We start from the raw sequence: 23,585 nt of genomic DNA on the forward strand, positions 1-23,585 counted from the left end.
GCGTCACCCCAAGGGTCAGACATGACTCGGTGCTTGCACAGGGGATACCTTTAACTTTGCTGCTTTAGTACAAAGGGTTTTTTTTCTTTGTTGTCCAAATGAGTAAGTTTAAAATATTATTATTATTATTATTATTATTATTATTATTATTATTATTATTATTATTATTATTATTATTATTATTATACCTTACAAAAATTACCGACGTAAACTTCATTAAATCCAATACAAATATCCAAAATCTATTTAACTGCAACTGTAGAAAATTTCCTCTCTCTTAGCCAATCCCCTTGTACTCCTTCCTTCCTATTAATATAATCACACCGTCGGCTGAAGTTTTCCAAACCAAGCATTACATCAAGATCAGTGCTTTGTTTTTTTTTACCCATTCTAATGGAAAAACTCTTATTCCAGAAATCAAGAAATATGATCCACCATGGCACAGTTTCTGTGAATAATTCTTCTTATTATAATCCTGCTTCAACATTGAAATTTTGTCCATAATCATTAGGAACCATATTTTCCACAATCAGATTTCCAGACTCAGCAAAGTGTACTTCTAAATTCATTTTCTTCTGTTAGACCAAACTAAGGACAAATGAGGTGATTTGTGATGGTTGAAGAGATAAATCGGACTCACATACAAGCCAGGATAGTCACCCGTGTCTTGAATTTCTTGTCACTGTGGAGAAACAACACAATCTTGGTGCCTATTTTTTAAGTCACAGCACACTAATACTAAACCAGCCAATAGGATTTCCTGGCTCAAAAAAAAATGCCCTCAGCTAGGGTGCCAACATCCAGGTGGTAGCTGGAGATTTCCTGGACATACGACTCCCGATGACAGAAATCATAGAATCATAGAGTTGGAAGGGGCCATACAGGCCATCTAGTCCGACCCCCTGCTCAACGCAGGATCAGCCCTAAGAATCCTAAAGCATCCCAAAAAAGTGTGTCTCCAACCTTTGCTTGAAGACTGCCAGTGAGGGGGAGCTCACCACCTCCTTATTGCAGCCTATTCCACTGCTGAACTAAATGTGGTTATGATTATTGGAATGTGCAAGAAATGTAGCGCGCATGATTCAACAGGGACTAAAATGACCAGGTCATGGCCACACAGCCTGGGAAACCCACAACAGCCTATTGACTCTGGCCATGAAAGCCTTCGACACTATTTTTGTCAGACTTGAATAAACACTGTCTTCATTCACTATAGTTGCTAATAGCTCAACATGACCTGCTCTTTGCAGATGTTAATTATTTCTGCTTATATTTCAGCATCTTCCTTGATAACATCTCATTTTATTTATTCAAGATATTTATATCCTGCCTCTTCTCCTTTGTGGTTATTGTGATGTATGTGGACTCAATTGAGCCAATATGGACCATGATGCAAATGAGGAACTGTCAAGTTAACCAATCACTGATTCTTGCTAAGAGGACTCATGGACCAATGAGCAGCCTTCAATGAGGACCAATCAGGCTCTTGGGCAGGCTGTCTAAGCTGCATATACATTCATGTTATTCCTATGTTCTCTGTTCAGTGTTTCTGGTTGGAGTTGATGTTTAATGAAAAGGTGGCTATTTACAAAGGGCTGTGTCGGTGTCTATTGTACCCACAGACTTAAGAGGTATTTTTCTGATCTACCCATAGGCCGGTGCAGCTCTCTCCCATTCTGTCTGAATAGACAGAATTTTGGTCAACTGGTCATTGTTTCTAACTGCCTCTCTTTGTGACGTCTCCTTATTCCCACTCTTCTGATGCTTGTAATTTGAAATAAGAGCCTCTTGTGGCGCAGAGTGGTAAGGCAGCCGCCTGAAAGCTTTGCCCATGAGGCTGGGAGTTCAATCCCAGCAGCCGGCTCAAGGTTGACTCAGCCTTCCATCCTTCCGAGGTCGGTAAAATGAGTACCCAGCTTGCTGGGGGGTAAACGGTAATGACTGGGGAAGGCCCTGGCCAACCACCCCATATTGAGTCTGCCATGAAAACGCTAGAGGGCGTCACCCCAAGGGTCAGACATGACTCAGTGCTTGCACAGGGGATATCTTTACCTTTACCTTTAATTTGAAATATAAATATGTCCTATGTGGATGTACACTTCCATGCATCAACAAAGTCATAAAAGTTTTATGCTGGTAAATTTTCTTAAGTCTTTAAGGTGCTGCTGACGCTTAATTTTTCAGAGAAATAACATGGATGTGTCGGGAATGATATACACAAACTCATCACAGCATGCACAATACCTAGGCTTGATGACAATATTAGCCAGATCCGTGATCTTCAGGAAATCTTTATGAAAATAATGCAACTGAAGGATGCAAGCAAGGAGAAATGCAGCAGGGAGCAGAATCCTTGCAAAGAGCTCTATAGTGCTGAATCGTTCGAGACCCAGATCTTTTAATCTGTAAATAAAAAAAGGGAGAGAATGGATACAGGCAGTCTGGTGAAATCAGAATTCGTTCCTTGTATGGGTCCTCAAGCATAAGTAACTGCAACTGATGTTCGTTCTTAATACAAGAGATGTTCATTCTTAATACATTCTTAATACAGCGGACAAATTCCTAGACCAGCTCGGCACGGAGGCGCAACACTCCCATTGCCGCCTGATTGCAAACGCATGGTTGTAAGATGCGCGTTTGCAACCTTCCTACGTTTTCCTGCCACCTCATCACAGCTTTCTGTCTCCCAACAAGGCAGCAAGGGAAAACAAGCCAAACTTCTCTCCCCCCCCCCCGCTCCTTGGCTTGTCAATCACAGCAAGCCACCAATCAAAGTGCAGCAGTTGTCTCGGGGAGTCAAATTTCTGTCCCCCCAACCCAAAATGTATTAATTTTTTAAAGTGCCCTTCCTTGTTTCTATGCGGTACCGCTACAATGTTAAAGCATTTTAAATTAAACATTAACACTTCTGCATTGCTATGGAGAAACGCCACAACAATAACACATTTCCCCACTCCCCTTTTGGAGATTTGTCTTGTTTTGGTCTCTATTTATGTCCTGGTAGATTTGTGAGAGGCTGGACATGGTGACTGGACTTACAGTAATGAATGCCAGGGGGAGGGGAGAATTAATGTAAAATATTTTAAATCTTACTGAAAGCCCTTACCTCTCCTCTGGTATTTTCAAGGTCTTTAAGAAAAACTCAGAAATCATTTCAAACTGGTAGGCATAAATAGCAATGAGGACCACCATGGAGTACGAGACGACAGTCAGCCAAAAACCCTTCAAGATTCGACGCCAGTACTCATAATGAACCTGAAACCGAAAAATACCATTTCATGCCTTAGTATATAACAGTCTTTCTCAACCTTTTTATGGTGGAGAAACCCCTGAAACATTCTTCAGGCTTTGAGAAACCCTGGAAGTGATGTCAGCAGGCCACACCTTTCTGCCATATACCCAGAAGTCACATGTCACCAGAAGTGACATCACCAAGACACTCCCACCAGATGTGACATCACCAGATCAGCAGGAATTTGTTTGACTGGGGCCCCTTCCCCATCCCCCTCCAGGTCCATCATTGGCCATTTGGGGGTTAGGTCAACATTTTTAATTTTTAAAAATATATATATATTAAAAATTAATTAACTCTCACTCAGCTGGAGAAATCCTTCCAGGATCATCAGGAAACCCCAGGGTTTCACAAAACCCTGGTTCAGAAAGCCTGGTATGTAAGCTGATGGACATTTTTAATAATGTCTATATTTTAGACACCCTCAGAAGTTGAAGGGCTGTTGAGGCAAAAAATTGGCAAAAGTTTCCTCCCCTCTTGCTTTTCATGGGACTGAACCCACTGTACTTTCCCAAGATGGAAGAAAGCCATAAAGTGGCTGTTTGCTATGGGGATCAATGTTTGGGATTGCTAATCTAGAACACTGTTCCTTCCTCATACAGCCCTGCTTTGAAATACTATCAGCATCTTTTAAAATACCATTGACATTAAAGCAGAATCTGCCAAAGCTGGTTACAGCTGAATATTAAGACCAGCCAAAAGACAAACAAGAAGGTTCTGGATCAAATCAAGCATGAAACTCTCCCCAAAGGCCAAAATGGCTAAACTGGGGCTCTCATATTTTGGTCACATTACGAGAAGTCAAGAGTCAGCGGAAAAGACAATAATGCTAGGATGAGTAGAAGGCAGCAGGACAAGATATCATAAGTGATTAAAAGTTTCAAAATACTTCATGTACTCAATAAATCCATCCTAACCCTTATACAAAGTAACCCCCAAACTGTGATGTACCTAGAGTATTTGGCACCAAAGGCAGACTGGTGGGCGGGGCTTGGTGACATGGGGGGGAGAACTGGTGGGGGCACGAGCAGGCTGGGGGAGGGCTTGTTGACATGGGGTGAGGGCATGCCCAAGTGGGCTCAGCAGTTGGCCACCTCACTCTTTGCCAGATCCCTGCACGCCTCATGCTGCTGCCTTCCTGCCCAGCTGACCCACCTGGCTCACGTCTGAGTCCAGCATCCCAGTGGACGGTGAGCTGCAGTGGGTGGAGAACTGCAGTGGAGGGGCTGGGGGAACCTCTCAAGCAGTAGTGCCCCCCTATCAAGTGGCATGCAGGGCAGGTGCTCTGGCTGCCACACCCTAGATATATCATTGCCCAAAAGAGCTTTTCCGATCTGTCATATTCTAGGCTTGCTTACCTGATACAAAGCCACCAAAACCAGAAAAAGTACGATGTAGAGAATTTTGTACAGAGCTACTTTGCCATTGAAGCTGACAATAAAAAACATGACCGAGCAGAAGTAAATCCAATATTTTACAAGCAGTTCCCGCAGCACAGAGCCGAGGAAATCCAAAAGCAGGTTGTGCCGTTTGTCCATTTCTGCAAACAGGAGATTAAAATGAACCAGAAACACTCCCAAGGCATTCTACATTACCCTTCCCATCTACAACATGTGAAGACAAGACTACACTTATAAAGCCATTTTCATCAATCTTGGTTGTCTGTCATTTCATTTTACTTACAAAAGTCTCCTGGGATCATTCATCAATACCCACTTCTTTGGATGTCATAACAGCTGCTAGAAATTATTGGATACAGGCCACTGAGGGTACTGTGCCGAAGAGCATTCATAAATGCGGTTTCCCTGCTGGCCACTCAAAGAAATGCTGTTCATAACAGTTCACTTCCATTTCATTCTGCTAAATGGGGCAATTCAGGAGATCAGTCGTAATCCTGAGAATTCTTCAGACTAGGGCTGCCTGGTCCCCCCTGGCCACCACCAGAAGATGGGGGGTAGGGTTGCCAGATTTTGGAAGAGAAACTCCTGAAGATTTCAGGGTGGAGTCTGTGGAGGACAGAGAGTCAGTGGGATACATGGCATGGAGTCCACCCTCCAGAGCATCCATTTTCTCCAGGGGAACGAATCTCTGAAGCCATGGTGTAGTGGTTAGGAGTGCAGACTTCTAACCTGGTGAGCCGGGTTTGATTCTGCACTCCCCCACATGCAGCCATCTGGGTGACCTCGGGCTCACCACAGCACTGGTAAAGCTAGTCTGACCAAGCAGTAATATCAGGGCTCTCTCAACTTCACCCACCTCACAGGGTGTCTGTTGTAGAGAGAGGAAAGGGAAGATGACTGTAAGTCACTCTGAGACTCCTGGTAGTGAAAAGTAGTATATAAGATCATCATCATCTTCTTCATCTTCATCTTCTTCTTCTTCTTTTTTAAATTTTGGCGTAATGGTTAGGAGTGTGGACTTCTAATCTGGCATGCCGGGTTCGATTCTGCGCTCCCCCACATGCAACCAGCTGGGTGACCTTGGGCTCACCACGGCACTGATAAAACTGTTCTGACCAGGCAGTGATATCAGCGTTCTCTCAGCCTCACCCACCTCACAGGGTGTCTGTTGTGGGGAGAGGAATGGGAAGGCGACTGTAAGCCGCTTTGAGCCTCCTTCGGGTAGGGAAAACCGGCATATAAGAACCAACTCTTCTTCTTCTTCTTCTTCTTCTTCTTCTTCAATTCCAGGGGATCCCACCCAGAGGCTGGCATCCCTACTCCAGACCCCACTTAGAAGTTGGCAACTCTACCCCTTATGTACCTGGAAAGCCCCAGGGAGCAGCTATATGTGCCTTGGAGAAAATAAACTGATACAGGTAGTGATTTGAGCAGAAGCTACCAGAGTATGTTACACCTTAGCAAAATGGAGGGAAGTTTTAACCCTTCATACCAACATTCCACAGAATTAGGCCCCGGGGCACTTCACTGAATCTGAAAATTAAAAAATTAGAAGCACTTTTTGTAAAATCCCTGGCATCTCATGGGTTTTTGTTTTCCTTGGACTCTGTCAAATACACAAAAATCCTTTTTTCTGTCCTCTCCTCCAATCATTTATTGAGTGGACAAGGAAACCTGGAAGTGCTACTTTGCTTACAAATCTCTGGATTGTTCAATTTAAGTTCAGAACACTTTGGAAAGCTTGTAAAGATACAATAAACTCTACTTTTTAAAAAAGCATTTTAAAAATGTCAAGGTAAACTATATGGACCCTGGATCCCTGTGATTTATGTTTTGTATATCATTTCTTATTTTCTCTTTTCTCCGTTCTATGCAGAATTCATTAAAAGCCAGTTTACCATCACCTTAAAACAAAAATGCTGCCTGCAGGGAAGCCATAAATTGGCATTTAAAAAAAAAACACAACTTCTATGTGCTCCTGATTTTTTTTTTACCAGGTTCATCTATCGTCACGGCCTGAAGTGACTCTTCTTCCTCTTTCTTTTGCTTCCGCCTTTGCACCATATGCTGCTTCAGCAAGAGCCAAAAGGTAAACAGGTATGAAATCTGCAATAAAATCACATAAACATTTTGAAGAGGCATGCACATAAATCGGGTCTACAAGCAACTCAGCTGTTTTTGGAGCTCAAGGCTGAAAAAGGTCTATGAAAAGCCTTGGCCGAAAGGGAATGCAGACTCTCCTATATGGCAGGGTTAGTCAACCTGTGGTCCTCCAGATGTCCATGGACTACAATTCCCATGAGCCCCTGCCAGCGTTTGCCACAGGTTGACTACCCCTGCTATATAGAGTTCACTCTTTTGTATCGGTTGAAGTCAATGAGTTTGTTTGTGTATTATGTGCTGTCAAGCCCTTTATAATTCATAAATCTTATGAATTAATGACCTCCAAAACATCCTATCATTAACAACTTTGCTCAGACCTTGCAAACTGAAGACCATGGCTTTCTTTTATTTGGTCAATCCACTCCCTGTTGGGTCTTTCTCTTCCTCAGTGGGTTTAGATGGATTGGCACAATTTATTTCGTTTTGAGATATTTCTTAAAAGAATCCAGGGAAAGGAATGAAGAAGGAGGATGGAGATATGGTTGTCGGTGAATGATAAAGTAAGAAATGCAGCAATTGAGGACTCCCTGCCTTTGGAAGACCTTGTCTAAAGCTATCAGCACACTTTTCTAGCTTCTGAAACCTCACTTGGAGCTGGGAGAAGGTGGAAGTGGTATCTCAAGAGCTGACTCAGGGGCTGACTCCTAGCTCCACCCTCTGCTGAGTAGGCCTTTTATTATATCTTTTCCTGTTTTACATGTTGTAAACTGCCGTGAGCCTGCTGGCTCGAGAGCGGTGGTTAATAAATCCAATTAATAAGTAAAAATAATAAATAAATAAAATCACATTTTCCACTTTTAAAAAAAATTGTTCATCTAGTCCTCATGATTATAGTGATATTTTTGTGAGCATTGATGGGTGACATTTCAGAATAACCTGGGGTTCAAGACCCAAGACTATATCACTGTAGCAAGTTACTGCTTAACCTGGGCTACCTTCACTAGTTTAAAAGTATTAAAAACAATAAATCTTTGCCAGAATAAATATTTGTTGGGAGTTGTGATGTTATAAGATTATTAATATACAACATCCTCACTATCCCCATCCTGTTCACACTCTGCCCCAGTATGGAGACTATCCATTTCATTTCATTCATTTTTTCGAGGAAGTATGCAGAGCACCTTGTTACTTAGACAAAGTAATATGACAATAATAAAAACATATGAGAAAATGGATAGATGCCTGGAGTATCACAGAATCATAGAGCTGGAAGGGGCCATACAGGCCATCTAGTCCAACCCCCTGCTCAATGCAGGATCAGCCCAAAGCATCCTAAAGCATCCAAGAAAAGTGTGTATCCAACCTTTGCTTGAAGACTGCCAGTGAGGGGGAGCTCACCACCTCCTTAGGCAGCCTATTCCACTGCTGAACTACTCTGACTGTGACATTTTTTTCCTGATATCTAGCCTATATCTTTGTACTTGTAGTTTAAACCCATTACTGCACGTCCTTTCCTAAGCAGCCAACAGAAACAGCATCCTGCCCTCCTCCAAGTGACAACCTTTCAAATACTTAAAGAGGGCTATCATGTCCCCTCTCAACCTCCTTTTCTCCAGGCTGAACATTCCCAAGTCCCTCAACCTATCTTCACAGGGCTTGGTCCCTTGGCCCCAGATTATCCTCATCGCTCTCCTCTGTACCCTTTAAATTTTATCCACATCCTTCTTGAGAGGGATGAGAGGGACTCGTTAGTTTAAAGTAGACACTAGTCAGAGAGCTGGTTTTAATTTTATAATTTTATAATTTTATAATTTTATAATTTTATAATTTTATAATTTTATAATTTTATAATTTTATAATTTTATAATTTTATAATTTTATAATTTTATAATTTTATAATTTTATAATTTTATAATTTTATAATTTTATAATTTTAATTTGGAAGCTAATAAATTAGGCATTAATGTCATGTCATTATGATTTAAACCACCTTGAACCCCAATTGGGAAACAGGCAGTCTAGAAATATAATAATAATAATTTTAAGGATTAAAATAGCCATAGAATCACTGCTTATTAAACTAGGTGCTGAATTAGTGGCAGTAGCTCACATTTTCAGTGAGGCTGAGATATATTTGGCAACTGCCAGGAAGATGGGATTTTCATTACTGGACAGAAGACTGAGTCAATGATAAAAGGTAAAGGTAAAGGTATCCCCTGTGCAAGCACCAAGTCATGTCTGGCCCTTGGGGTGACGCCCTCTAGCGTTTTCATGGCAGACTCAATACGGGGTGGTTTGCCAGTGCCTTCCCCAGTCATTACTGTTTTACCCCCCAGCAAGCTGGGTGCTCATTTTACCGACCTCGGAAGGATGGAAGGCTGAGTCAACCTTGAGCCGGCTGCTGGGATCGAACTCCCAGCCTCATGGGCAGAGCTTTCAGACGGCTGCCTTACCACTCTGCGCCACAAGAGTCAATGATAGTCCTCCAAATAGTTGGGAAAAATTGCAAGAAGGGGAGTTATTAGGGAAGCTCTTAAGCTGCCATACAATTTGCACTCGAAGGAAAAGTGTGTCAGTGTTTCAGGCACCTCAAGACCACCAGAAGAAATCTTCTGACCACATGGCATGTTGGGAAACCTTCCAAGAATATCAATAAGAGTTAATGCACTAAAATGGGCCAAAGAGAAGAGATGGTGATAGAGAGAAGCATAAGGAAATATGGATACTTTTTGCCAACAAAGTAGGGAAATCGTAGAGTCAGTACACTTGGTTATTGATTTGTATTTTTGGGAGGGCAAACAGCATCCTGTATTATAGGTGAAGGCCTTGCTCTTAAATTCAAATCCAGCACTAAACTGAGAAGGACTTACCTTGGCTGCCAAGTGGACACAGGGCAACGAATAAGGTTTTAAATCCAAATCAATAAGCAATGAAGTTGGAACTCCGGGAAAGAGATCCTTCTGTGAAACATTCAGTCCCGTGAAGAAACTGAGGGTCACCAGGATGTTTCCATAGATAACCAGGAAGGGGGAGCTCCGGAGGGCGTAGAGGCGACGGTCGCGCACCATCCAGATGATACAGGACCAAATCAGCAGGACAAAAGCCAGCCAGCTGGTATGAGTGATGCTCCAAACCTGCAAAGAAACATTAGATAGGTAGGTAGGTAGGTAGGTAGGTAGGTAGGTAGGTAGGTAGGTAGGTAGATAGATAGATAGATAGATAGATAGATAGATAGATAGATAGATAGATAGATAGATAGATAGATAGATAGATAGATAGATAGATAGATAGATAGATAGATAGATAGATAGATAGATAGATAGATAGATAGATAGATAGATAGATAGATAGATAGATAGATAGATAGATAAAACTTTGTTGGTCTTAAAGATGCCACTGGTCTGTTCTCAAAAATCTTGTTTGTCCCCAAGGTGTTAAAGGACTCAAACTGAGATTTCCTAGGAGCAGTCAGTGTAAGGATAAGGGGACACTGTGAAATCCTTTGTCTTCTGATGTGCCTGTTGAGCTCCCAGCAATCTACATGGCAAGGGCTATGGAAGTCTTCTACAGATTAAGAGAGAAGAAGAAGAAGAAGAAGAGTTGGTTCTTATATGCCGCTTTTCCCTACCCGAAGGAGGCTCAAAGCGGCTTACAGTCGCCTTCCCATTCCTCTCCCCACAACAGACACCCTGTGGGGTGGGTGAGGCTGAGAGAGCCCTGATATCACTGCCCTGTCAGAACAGTTTTATCAGTGCCGTGGCAAGCCCAAGGTCACCCAGCTGGCTGCATGTGGGGGAGCGCAGAATCGAACCTGGCATGCCAGATTAGAAGTCCGCACTCCTAACCACTACACCAAACTGGCTCTCTGGACAAGTCATGGCTGCACTGGGCATGATGTTGTCTGGATCCTCCCATTTAATTCAGGGGCTCCCCATTGCCCATACCGGGAAAAATAACGTTCTCATCTTGGAGTTTCTCCAAGAACTATCTCAGGTCCTACAACACTCAGTCTAGAGCCAATGAACATGCTCATTGCCAGCTAATTCCAGATTAGCCCATGCAAGGCATGTTCTCTGACCCTGGCCAGAACAGTACTATGGGATAGTAGACCTGCAAAGTCCCCACCGTAATAAAACTGAGGAAGCAAAATGGCCGCCATAGGGACTCTCCAGGAATATCCCTATGTCTTTATTGTCTGTACTACAGAGATTAGAGGGAATTCCTAGAGTGTCTCCCAGAAGTGATATTACAACCTATCAAAATGCCACCTTTCCCAGGCATCACTCACAAACTCTCCCAGCATTTGCCAAGGGTGTATTGGCAACACTAAAGCCAGGTGGTGGTGGTGGTCTGCATGAACAAAAACAGTCTCTTACCATCATGGCAATCAAAGCAGTGATGTAGCTTTGACTCATAAGGAAGTGTGCCAGTGCTAACCAAGTACTGGGTTGGTTATCTTCAATGCAAAGATCATCATCAACCTCCGTCATATTTTCAGGGCCTCCTGAAACCTCTGCAGGGAACATAAGATTTGTAGACCAGGATCTCAACTGAAAGGTTGATGAACGCAGGCAGATAATGAATAAAACAATGTTAATTATATAGATTTTGCCAGCTAAGTTGCACAGCATTTTATTTTTGTGAATTAATCTGCAAAATAGATAGGGAAGTCCTTTGACTAGACTAGACTAGACTAGACTAGAAAAGATGCATTTAAAGAATCAACAAAAAAAAAGAAGGGAAAGATTATAGCAAACTAGGGACAAAGCCCGTTGCATTCAGGAATACAATGGTCGCTAGATTGGGGGAGAGGGGGTAGAAGAACTCTGCAGATGGCCTCTCCCTCCCCCCAGGACCTGGAAAGGTTGCAGGCAGCTGTTATGGAACTCACCAGCAGGGGCAGCTCTCATGTAGCAGGGATCTGCAGCCTCTGAACCGTGGAGGGAAGTGGAAGGAGGAGGGAGTGGTCAGGGGTGGGAGACGGAAGGTGATTGGCTGGCTGCTGGACAGACAGGCAAGTTGGTTGGAGGAGGAGAAACTCAGGGGAGGGACAGCCACCCTGAGTGGTTGTTAAACGCTGAGTGGTACTTAAGCCATGAGACCAGCAGCTCCTCCAATCCCTTACCAGAAATATATAATGGTACAGATAGGAACATCAGGGAGGGGAAGAAATATTATCTTCTGCTAAATTATTATTATTATTTATTTATTTATTATATTTATATACAGCCCTCACTGAAGGCTCAGGGCAGTTTACAGGAAACAGAATAAAAGATACAGATAACATATGGAAACAGCTAGTGATAACAACGATAACATTATAACAACAACATTAGAAAATGACGAACTGTAAAAGAGCCGCAGCTCAACTCTTACTGAGACCCAGTGGGTTAGGCAGATTAGTTATAGTCATAGTAGAAAGAGGGGCTTGTTTCTGGGCCATGTGGGTCTGCAGTATAACAGCTAGATTCAAGTTCAGTAGCACCTTATAGGCCAGTAAGATTTAGGGGGTATGAATTTTCAAGAGTCAAAGCTTCCTTTGATCTGACAGAGGGAACTTGGACTCTCAAAAACTCATACTGTGAAAGTCTTGTTGGTTTCTTAAGGTGCTCCTGGGCTCAGATCTAGAACAAATGTTCCGTATCAACTGTCTCCATCCCTTATCCCCAATGCCTACCTACCTTACCAAGCGAGGCCTCAGATGTCTGACCTTGACATGAAACAACAAAAAGACTTGGAGCACTATATAGACCAGGCTTTCTCAACCAGGGTTTCGTGAAACCCTGGGGTTTCCTAAATGAGTGTGAGTTAATTAATTTTTAATTTTTTAAAACTTAAATATTTATTGTGATATGACCATATATGGTTAGGTCAATCCACCCCCTCCCAAAATGGCCAATGATGGGCCTGGAGGGGGTGGGAAGGGGAGGGTCCTTGGGTAGGCAAGTCCACAGCTCTGCTTCCCAACCTTATTCTGCATGATCACACCACTTCTGGGGTTTCTCAAAGCCTGAAGAATGTTTCAGAGGTTTCTCAACAGAAAAAAAGTTGACAAAGGGTAATTGATATAGACTAATAAATATATCGTGGCTTAAATTTTCATGAACATTATCCTAAAACGCCCAGATAACAGGTAACCTTGATATTCTTGGCTTATGTAACTTCCGCAGATCCTTGCCACCACTTTCCACCTGGCAAGCAGCAACGTTCGATGATGGAATCTGCTCTCACCTCAGCCCCACCACCTGAACCATTGGATAAAAGATACCTGACATGGAACTGCAGTGCCCTGCGTTAGTGAAGCCGTACAGGTTGCAACTGCTGCTTCTGCTCTGACACTGCAAGAGGGGGAGGTCTTGGGAGCTTCCACTTGGAACGTAAGGCACCTGAAGGTTAAAAGAAGAACAGAGACAGCTTGGCAGTGTAATCTTGAGCAGAGTTATACCTTTCTAGGCCAAAAGGTAGCAGCAAGAGCAAGCAAGAGTCCATAGGATGCCGAAGGTGTGACCACAGACCTCCCAGGTTTGATTGGTCTGTTTCAAGCTTTCTCAATCTCCTGGTTTTTAATAAGGCACAATCTTCATTCATAACCAGACTCCAGCCTGGCATGAGGTGTTTGAGTCTTCCAAGAGACTCCATTAGCATACTGAGAAGCACCTCATGCGAGGCTGGAGTCTGTTTATGAATGAAGATTCTGCTTTATTAAAAATCCAGAGATTGAGAAAGCTTGAAACAGACAAATCAAACCTGGGAGGTCTGTGGTTACATCTTCGGCATCCTACAAATCCAGGATTGTTTTCTATGTTTCTGCCTTTGAGAAAGAGTTCCTTCAAGGTGCAAGGTGCTGAGGCTGACCGTTTACGCACTGGAGGTTTGATGCCAGGCTACAGGATGTAGTCGTGGCAGGCTGCCCCACCTCTTCCTGCACCCACATGGGGGAGCATTTGGCCATACATTGCAACTGGGAAGACCATAGCCTTGGCTAGACGCACTTTTGTTGGCAGGGTGATGTCTCTGCTTTTTAGGATGCTGCCTAGATTTGCCATCGCTTTCCTCCCCAGGAGCAAGCGTCTTTTAATTTCTTTGCTGCAGTCCCCATCTGCAGTGATCTTGGAGCCCAGGAAAATAAAATTTGTCACTACCTCCATTTCTTCACCATCTATTTGCCAGGAATTGATAGGGCCAGATGCCATGATCTTCGTTTTCTTGATGTTGAGTTTCAAGCCAACTTTTGCACTCTCCTCCTTCACCCGCATCAAGAATAAACCTTTACCTACTCTTAAATCAGGGTGTGCAACCCCACTGCCTTATTTACTCTGCTAACCATTATGATGCAAGTCATTTGTAATACTAATGTTTTTTTTTTCACTTGGTTAATACACTGTTTTGGACCCTTGTTTGTTAACCTCCCTGTGGGGCCTGGAGTTCTCCTAGAATTACAGCTATACTCCAAATGACAAATAAAATTTACCCTGGAGAAAACAGCACCTTTAGAGGGCAGACTCTAAGGCAGCAATTCCCCTCTCCAAGCTCCACCTTCTCCAAGCTCCTCCCAAGCTGGGGCTGTCCAAATCTAATTTGAGTCAGTGTTATTTAGGACTGCATGGTTGACTTTCTACCACACAGGCTGTACCTAGATAGTTACATTTACCTTGATGCTTTCATGTGCAGTAGCCCAGAACTCAGCATCTGCCTTCACCACAATGTAGTCTTCTTCAGACTGCAGCTGTGTAGCCTCTCCCATGCTTCCCTAAACAAGATGTTCTTTTTAAGAGGGAAGAACGACCCATGAAAACAATGCCCCATGCAAATGCACCGGTTGTCTATCCCCCCATCAGCTGCACTGGTTACGGGTGGAGTTCCAGGGGGCTTTACGCACCGGGATCTTTGTTGCAAATTGGTCACTAAATGAAAAATCGCCATTTAAAATAGTGGAATTCATCGTTATGCATACCTGCCTTTGTAGTGGAATCCAGTTGTGTTTTGTAGCGTTTCCCACAGCTTCCGGTCTCGGCAGAAAAGGAAGCGCTATTGCCAAGCTCGTCCCGCCCCTGTCCGTCAAGCAGCCAATGGGCAGCCGTTAGCATGCTCCCAAACAGCCCCTTTCCCTTTAAGAAAGGTTTTTTAAAAAAAAAAACAGACCCATAGCAACGAATCTGGGTAGATTCGTTGCAACGGAGAGACCCATCCAGCTGCCTAATGTGAGCTGTCGTTTGATCGTATGATCGTTGCCACGCTGCCTCGAGTGATAAAAAAAAATCCCCCCCCCCTCTCACGGGCCCGATTTTCGGCTGAATTAATGTGTAAAAAATAAAGGGACTTTATTTCAGCAAACGGGCTTTTATGTGGTTTGTGCTTAGTGACTAAAGGTGAAGGACTGAAGCCAGGGAAGCCTCTAAACAGAAAGAGGCTCGCTGGTGCATTTATCCCCGCTCGCTCGGAGAAAAAAAAATGGCGATCGCTTCACCGGAAGTTTGGAGGACAGGCTCAGGAGGAGGGACTTTGAAGAAACCGCAACAATGTTAACGCACAGGTCTTTATCGCTAGTGTTGCAGATTGTTTGCAAGAGTGTAGCGCTTTCCGGAGGGTGAATCCACTTTTTGGGATTCCCCTGAAAGCGCTACAACGAAGCGCTTTTTGCTGATCGGTTTCAGGAGTGTTGCAGATTGTCTACGACGTCATGCGTTATGGCAAATCAATAGCGTTTCCAATTGGCAACCATCGTGCGATTTTGAAGCCGTGCAAAAAGCCCCCAGGTGTTGGTATTAACATTCAAGGCCTTACATGGTCCAAGTTGTGCCTGTGGGCATTTGGCCATTGATGCAAATGAGGGCTTCTTCCAGCCAAGGAACTAACCAATCAAAGGAACCTGTTAAGGTCCAACCAGATCGCTCTGCTTAGAGCTAATCGGATTGCTCTGCTTAGGGCCAATCAGAGGGGGCAGCAGGCTGCCTGAAAGGTATAAAAACAGTTTGCCTGTTTTTCTCTGTTCAGTATTTGGAGTTTGTCGCTGGAGTTGCTAAATAAAAAGATTTGTTCTGAAGAATTGGAGTCGGTGTTCACTGAACCTGCAGACTTAATAATCTGGACCTACAGGACCTACCTTCAGGACCACCTTTTCCTATATGTCCCTCGGAGAACATGAAGATTCACAAACACAAACTTATTGATGGTCCATGGCCCCAGAGAAGTTTGACTGGCCCTGGTCAAAGCCAGGGCTTTTTCTGTCCTTGGTCCCGCCTGGTGGAATGAGCTACCCGCTGATGTACTTTTAATGGGTTTTAATGTTTTAATGTTAATTAATGTATATGATTATTATAGCTATTGATGAACACCGCCCTGAACCAGTATGGGAGGGCAGTATATAAATTAAATAAATAATTTTACTAACTTGATTTATATTGCACCTTTCTGCCAGTGGGGACCCAAAGTGCCTTAACATTGTTCTCTTCTCCACCATTTTATCCTCACAACAACCCTGTGAGGCAGGTTAGGCTGAACAAATGTGACTGGTCTAAGGTTACTCATGGCAGAGCAAGAATTCGAACCTGGGTTTCCCAGATCCCAGCCCAACACGTTAATCACTGGCTTAGAAAAAACTCCACTATTCAAAGGGCTGCATATTGCCCAGCATCCATTCCGTCAACTTGGAGTTCATATCACAGCAAAGGCAGAGCCTTGGTTGGTTTGCTCTTCAATGCATCCCTTACCTTTGCAGGCAGCGCCCACTGCTGGAGCATCGTGACCACTGCACAGTAGAGAGCAAGAAGCACTAGAGGATTCAGAGCCACCGGCCAACTTAGCTGGGGGTGAACTTGAAGTTTCCAGGGTTCGGTGATGTCAACCTTAATAAGCGGAACAATGCCCAGCAACCTAGCGGAGGACAAAATAGAGAAAGAGCTGCCACCAGAGTTGGAAACCACCACAAATGTTTTTAGATGCACACGGTCACCACTTGACTGCCACTGATGCAAGAGATGACTTGCATGTACGAATGAGCGAGCATTGACTGAACACTGCAGAAGGAATAAATGTCCATAAGTGATATATGTTCGTACCCGTGAGTTCCTGTATTTGCTCAAAATGGAGATGATCCCGAATTTAAGCCCTTTAAAAATACAGTATATGCACACACAAAAAAGCCCCCTATTACTGGGTAATGCTGTACCACGTAGGCAAATGGAAGACAACCCTCTCCTTTTTATTGTGGGCATAAATGCAAAGAAACCCCGTCCTTGCATTTGAGTAAATACGGTAGACTGTGAAAGAGGGTGAAGGTAGACATGGCAAGGGGCTCTGGTTGAATCTTTAATGGTTCCTAAGATGGATCTTTAAACTGACTTTGATGCTATGGGCCTCACAAATCCTTAAACCACACCTACTCCCATCATGGCCGGCATTGGCACATGGGGAGGTAGGGCAGCTGCCAAGACCCAGGGTTTCTGGCAGAGCCCACCATGGCAGAGTTTCCCAACCACAAGCTGTCAGGGAAGGGATGGGGGCACTTCTGGCAGGCACAGTGGTATAGGGTTCCTATCTGCACAGATCACTCAGCCCTATCAGGGGATGGATATAAGGTCAGCAGAAAAGCTTGCAAATAGGCAGAAGTAGGAAAGAAACATGGGCCTGAAGGGAAATGGTTGCGCTGGAAGGAAGGCATGAATGGATGTTTTGATAGAAGAGGAGAAGTAGGGCCTCGGATATTCTGTGCCCAAGGTCCCACAAATTCTGGAACCAGTCCTCCCACCCACCCAATGATTCTTCACAGGCCCCTTGCTTGTGTCGGACTATTTCACATCATAAAGTATTTTGTCTTAATGAATCAAGGTTTTTTCATAGAATCATAGAATCATAGAATCATAGAATCATAGAATCATAGAGTTGGAAGGGGCCATACAGGCCATCTAGTCCAACCCCCTGCTCAACGCAGGATCAGCCCAAAGCATCCTAAAGCATCCAAGAAAAGTGTGTATCCAACCTTTGCTTGAAGACTGCCAGTGAGGGGGAGCTCACCACCTCCTTAGGCAGCCTATTTCACTGCTGAACTACTCTGACTGTGAAAATTCTTTTCCTGATATCTAGCCTATATTGTTGTACTTGAAGTTTAAACCCATTACTGCGTGTCCTCTCCTCTGCAGCCAACAGAAACAGCATCCTGCCCTCCTCCAAGTGACAACCTTTCAAATACTTAAAGAGGGCTATCCAAACCTTTCTCCATCATTCAAAGATTATTTCTGTTTTTTCAGCTACTAGATTCTATTGATGCAGCAGCGTTTCCAGGAAGCAAGCCAGAGCTTTTTACCTGGCATACAGGTCTTCAGCCGGAATGAGGCCCTGGATGATTGGCAGCTGGTACAGGTACAGGACAGCTAAATGGCTGGCGCTGAATATCGCGATCATCACACACAAGCTATTGAAGACCACGGGGCTGATTGGACGATGGCAAGACCACCACGAGCACAAGCCCATGAAGAGGAAAAAATAAACGGCGGACGTCACAGAAGGCAGGATTATGCCTGAGCAAAATAAAACAAGGCAAAACAAGAACTGCAGAGATCAGGTGTATCAAACCCTGGTGCTCATATACAGATCGCAATTCTATTTTTCTTTTAACTCAGTCCCAGTTAATGCATTTAGGATAACCCAACAGTAACTGATTCTGGACCATAATACTTCAGACTACAGGTGAGTACTTGTGTGTCTGTATGCTCCCCTCAGAGCCTCTTGTGGCGCAGAATGGTAATGCAGCAGAAATGTTGTCTGAAAGCTCCGCCCATGAGGATGGGAGTTCAATCCCAGCAGCCAGCTCAAGGTTGACTCAGCCTTCCATCCTTCCGAGGTCGGTAAAATGAGTACCCAGCTTGCTGGGGGGTAAAACGGTAATGATTGGGGAAGGCACTGGCAAACCACCCCATATTGAGTCTGCCATGAAAACGCTAGAGGGCGTCACCCCAAGGGCCAGACATGACCCGGTGCTTGCACAGGGGATACCTTTACCTTATGCTTCCCTCAATAAAAGGTAGATATTGACATTCCTTGTTAATAGAAAATAATCATAGCAGGCAACAGCTAGATTTGCCACTAATATGCAGACAACACTCAACTCGATCTTGTGCATCCAGCAGATCCCAGGGATGCTGTGGAAAATATGAAGTGTCTGGAAGCAGTTTTGGGAGGTATGAGGGCTAACAAGTCAAAACATAATCCCAACAAAGCAGAGGTGGTAGCTGAGGGGGGAACGTTTGACCCATAAATCAGGATGTCTTTGCATACAGACAGTTCCACATCCAATCCCCAATACCTCCAGTTTTGGACTCCCCAACATGATGTCCATGCATGCCAAAACATCTGCTGACCCGTCTTCTGCTGCCCACGCAGAGGTTTTAGGAAGTGGACAAGGCCAGATAGGGCTTTTGTCTAGCAAGTCTTCTGATTGACTGTGCAGGGGTTGTTTTTTTTACGTTGCTTTGGCAGCAACTGACACCACAGCATAAAGATCTTCACTATGCAACTGAGGTTAAGCTGCAGATCAATCAGCATTTCCTTGCCGTGGACCGATTGAAAGACTGCCTGGAACCAGGCCTGGGACCGCCCCAGACTGAAGCCGAAATCATCCGGGAGCAGGAATTAGCCCCACAATTAGACAAGCGCTGGGCAAGGCCGGATTCCTCATGCAAAAAAGGCCTCAGCCTCACCCACCTCACAGGGTGCCTGTTGTTGGGGAGAGGAAGGGAAGATGATTGTAAGCCCCTTTGAGACTCCTTCAAGCAGTGAAAAGCGGGGTATAAAAACAACTCTTCTTCTTGCTTCACGAAGGAGCAGGTTACAACCATGTAAGTCTCCCTGACCTCCTTGAGGAAAGGATGGCATCAAAACTGAATGGATAATGTATATGCCTGTACTAGCTCATGATTGCTGGTGACTGGATGTATGAACACATTTTAAAAAGCCATTTGAGAAGATCTGAATGCTCTGTGCCATTAGTTCTGTATGAGTCGTTCACATCGGCCAACTAAGAAGAGTTGAGTTTTATACCCACTTTTCACTGGCTCTCCAGATCTTTAGTTCTCATGTCAGAAATATACATGTGTGAACCAATACTGGAAGGCACCTTTTTTGTTACCTGCTAAGCCTAATAGAACCGTGGCTGCCACCTTGCTAGCAGTCTCTTGCACCCCTCCGAAAAGGATCTTCAAGCCTACTAGGAAAAGGGTGATTTTCTGGAATAAACCTAATTGGCTAGCGTCAGAACCTCGTCCTCGATGCTCCTCCTCTGATAAACTGCCCGTCTGTTTATCATCCATATCTTCAGCTGCTGCTTCAGATTCCTGTGAACGTGGAACCAATTACTCAAGGGCCAGAACTCAAGACGATGAAAAGCAAAGCCAGGCTCACAGCAGACTGTATTCTGTTAACTTTGCATCAAAGGGAAGATGCTGTTTCCCAAATTCACAATAAAAGATCTTATTGGCGGGGGGGGGGGAATGGGTCAGTGGGTCACCTTATCAACACCCCAAATGAACTGTGTGCACAGGATGGCATGTGAAAATTTGTTCTAGTGATCTCATCCTGTTTAAAGGAATAGCAACAAAAGAAGGAAAACATTTACAGTGAAGCTTGACCTCTTCTAAGGAAGGAATGATGTGGAAACAGCCACGCTAAGAACGGATGAGTGCTTCTGGTCCAGAGCCTATGGCTGTGTTTTGAACGCTGATCTATCCAGACCACATCAGACCACAAGGGTTTTGCTGCTATTGTTGTTTTCCATCAATTTCTAATCAACTTATTACAACCTAAGGATGCCAGCCTCCTGGTGTGGTCTAGAGATCCCCTAAAATTACAGCTCATTCCCAGACTGAGATCAGCTCCCCTGGAGAAAATGGATGCTTTGGAGGGTGGACTATGACATTGTACCCCATTGAAGTCCCTCTCCTCCCCAAACTCCATCCCCACATCTCTAGGGGTTTCCCAGCTTTGGTCTGGCAACCATTCTCCCCCCCCCCTCCCCATCGCCCACCTGAGGTCAGGGCAGACAAGACTACCCCACTGGGACCCTTAGGGTTTTTAACGCAGGAGATGTTCAAAGGTGGTTTATATTTGTCTGCCTCTACATAGCAACACTGGGAATCCTTGGGGCTCTCCCATCTGAATACTGAGCAGGGCTGACTCTGCTTAGCTTTCATGATCTGACATGATCAAGTTAGCCTGGTCTGGTCTGGTCAGTGTCAGCTTAGTGTAGTGGTTAAGAGTGTGGATTTTTAACCAGGCGAGCCAGGTTTGATTCCACGCTCCCCCACATGCAGCCAGCTGGGTGACCTTGGGCTCGCCACAGCCCTGATAAAGCTGTTCTGACCGAGCAGGAATATCAGGGCTCTCTCAGTCATCCCTCCCTCACAGGGTGTCTGTTGCGGGGAAAGGGAAGGGAAGGCGAATGTAAGTCACTTTGAGACTCCTTCGGACAGAGAAAAGTGGCATATAAGAACCAACTCCTCTTCTTCTTCAGTAATATCAGGATTCTCTCAGCCTCACCTCCCTCACAGGGTGTCTGTTGTGGGGAGAGGAAAGGGAAGGTGAATGGAAGCCGCTCTGAGATTCCTTCAGGTAGAGAAAAGCGGCATATAAGAACCAACTCCTCTTCTTCTTCTATGAGACAGCAGGCCTGTTCACATCCATGTCTGGTTGCTTGTAGACAGTGCCATCAAGTCTCAATAGACTCATGGCAGCCCCGTAGGACTGCTAAACGAAGAGGTGAGCTAAACGAAGAGGTGAGCAGAGTTAGTTTGCCATTGCCTGCCTCTAGGTAGTGAACAGGACTGGCGTGCTTCAAGTTGCAAATCTGTAGCAGGCCCAGAGAAATTATACTTGGCGCCTAGGCATAAACATGTGTAAATACAGGCTCCAGGGATTCCAAAACAAATATTCATGCTGTAGACAGTCTGCTTGAATTCTGACATAAGGTATGGATAATTTGTGGCTTGCAACACAATGCAATAAGCATTATACTGTGGTAATAGATTTTAGATGTATTGCTGAAGAGGAATTCTGCAACAAGCCATGTGGGTTGGAAAATTCCTGGACAGTTGAGTGTGGAACTTGAGAAGGGGAAGAGAGGGACTTCAACGGGGTATTATGCCAAAGAATCTACCCTCCCAAGCAGCCATTTTCTCCAGGGGAAATGATCCGTGTAGTTTGGAGATCAATTGCAACTCCAGGAGAATTCCAGTTTCCCAACGGGAGAATATGGCAACCATATTCTGCATGCTTTCCCAATGTGGCTCACAACATTACCACTGCATGTCTAGCTGTAAAAGACTAAGGAAAGCATGTGTCCTTTTCCCCTTTCCATCCCTTGGGCAATATCATTAGAAAGCCATCGCTTGAGGCAAAGAAACCAATATACGTCTACATCACTACCGTTTCCTCTTCATCCTCCTTTTCATCATCACAGGCAGAGAAACTTTGGGTGCCAGAACGAAGCTGGGCTTTCCGATTGTGGAGCCTCACCATCCTTTTACAAATCCGTGTGACTATGAGGCCAGTAAGGAACAGTCCAGCGTCAGGGGCCAAAAGTCGTATGATGTTTCCAACACTGAGATTGTTCAATCTACAGAAGAAAAGACACGTTAGCATCTTGAGACCTTAAGATTTTACAGTCAAGTATGGCACGAGCGCTTGGTGTTGTCCTGTGTGCACTGCACTGGATGCTTCTGTAGCTATAGCCCACAGGAGATGGCTGTGGCTTGTCCAGCAGCCCTTGGGAGTGAGGGAGGAAAGTTGGTAGCAGAATGCCTGAGAGTAAGACTCTATCCACCCTTTGTGGTCTACTGCTCTATCATTGCACTGTAACAATCATATGTCACTGGATTGCCTTGTCTGCACAGGAGAATCCATTGGCAAATGTCTGGCAGGTAGGGGTGCCAGGCCCCAAGTGGGGCCTCAGGAGGTTCCGGTTTTACTGCTCATCTCCAGGCAACAGAGATCAGTTCCCCTGGAGAAGATGGCTGCTTGGGAGGGTGGACTCCATAGCATTATAGCTCATCTCCAGGGGACAGAGATCAGTTCCCCTGGAGAAGATGGCTGCTTTGGAGGGGGGACTCCATAGCATTATAGCTCCTCTCCAGGGGACAGAGATCAGTTCCCCTGGAGAAGATGGCTGCTTTGGAGGGGGGACTCCATAGCATTATAGCTCCTCTCCAGGGGACAGAGATCAGTTCCTCTGGAGAAGATGGCTGCTTTGGAGGGGGGACTCCATGGCATTATAGCTCCTCTCCAGGGGACAGAGATCAGTTCCTCTGGAGAAGATGGCTGCTTTGGAGGGGGGACTCTATAGCATTATATTCCATTGAGGTCCCTCCCTGCCCCAAATCCCGCCCACTCCCAGATCCACCCCCAAAGTCTCCAGGTATTTCCCAGCCCAGAGGTAGCAAGCCTACTGTCAAGCCTACTGTCAGAACAACAGCCAACAAATCTGTGGGTCCAGCCCTATTTCCCCTTTTATGGTCGTGAGTAACTAGTTTCAGGAGTCAATTTGGATGTGTTTAGCTGGGTGACAGTGAGGTTTTGAGAACACTTTTGCTTTAGAAAAAAACCAAAACTGTATTGAACAGCAAAAATAAAATTAATATCTCACCTTAGGAAGCCGAAATGGCACAGCACTTTCTCCCATAAAGAATCTATGTAAAGAAACATAGACATTATCTGACACTCTCTCTCCCACTTCTCTGTTTGCATGTCTTTAGACACGCGTTCTTACGTCTTATTTTAATTTTGTTTATTTATTTATTTATTAC

General features: G+C 44.6%; 1 protein-coding gene across 1 annotated transcript in view; it reads right to left on the reverse strand.

The window, feature by feature from the left end:
- The window catches only part of LOC143836689 (piezo-type mechanosensitive ion channel component 2-like), a 74,589-nt gene extending 56,394 nt beyond the window's left edge, over positions 1-18,195 (reverse strand). The window contains exons 1-10 of the mRNA XM_077336233.1: positions 18,098-18,195; positions 16,506-16,668; positions 13,064-13,181; positions 11,172-11,308; positions 9,666-9,929; positions 6,687-6,798; positions 4,651-4,832; positions 3,107-3,255; positions 2,245-2,403; positions 641-682 (exon numbers count right to left, since the gene is read on the reverse strand). Coding sequence (XP_077192348.1) covers positions 641-682; positions 2,245-2,403; positions 3,107-3,255; positions 4,651-4,832; positions 6,687-6,798; positions 9,666-9,929; positions 11,172-11,308; positions 13,064-13,181; positions 16,506-16,668; positions 18,098-18,195 — 1,424 coding nt within the window. The remainder of the gene's footprint in view (positions 1-640; positions 683-2,244; positions 2,404-3,106; positions 3,256-4,650; positions 4,833-6,686; positions 6,799-9,665; positions 9,930-11,171; positions 11,309-13,063; positions 13,182-16,505; positions 16,669-18,097) is intronic.
- Positions 18,196-23,585: the final 5,390 nt, after the last annotated feature.

Source organism: Paroedura picta, chromosome 4, assembly GCF_049243985.1.
Source record: "Paroedura picta isolate Pp20150507F chromosome 4, Ppicta_v3.0, whole genome shotgun sequence".
In the NCBI taxonomy this organism is placed as follows: Eukaryota; Metazoa; Chordata; class Lepidosauria; order Squamata; family Gekkonidae; genus Paroedura; species Paroedura picta.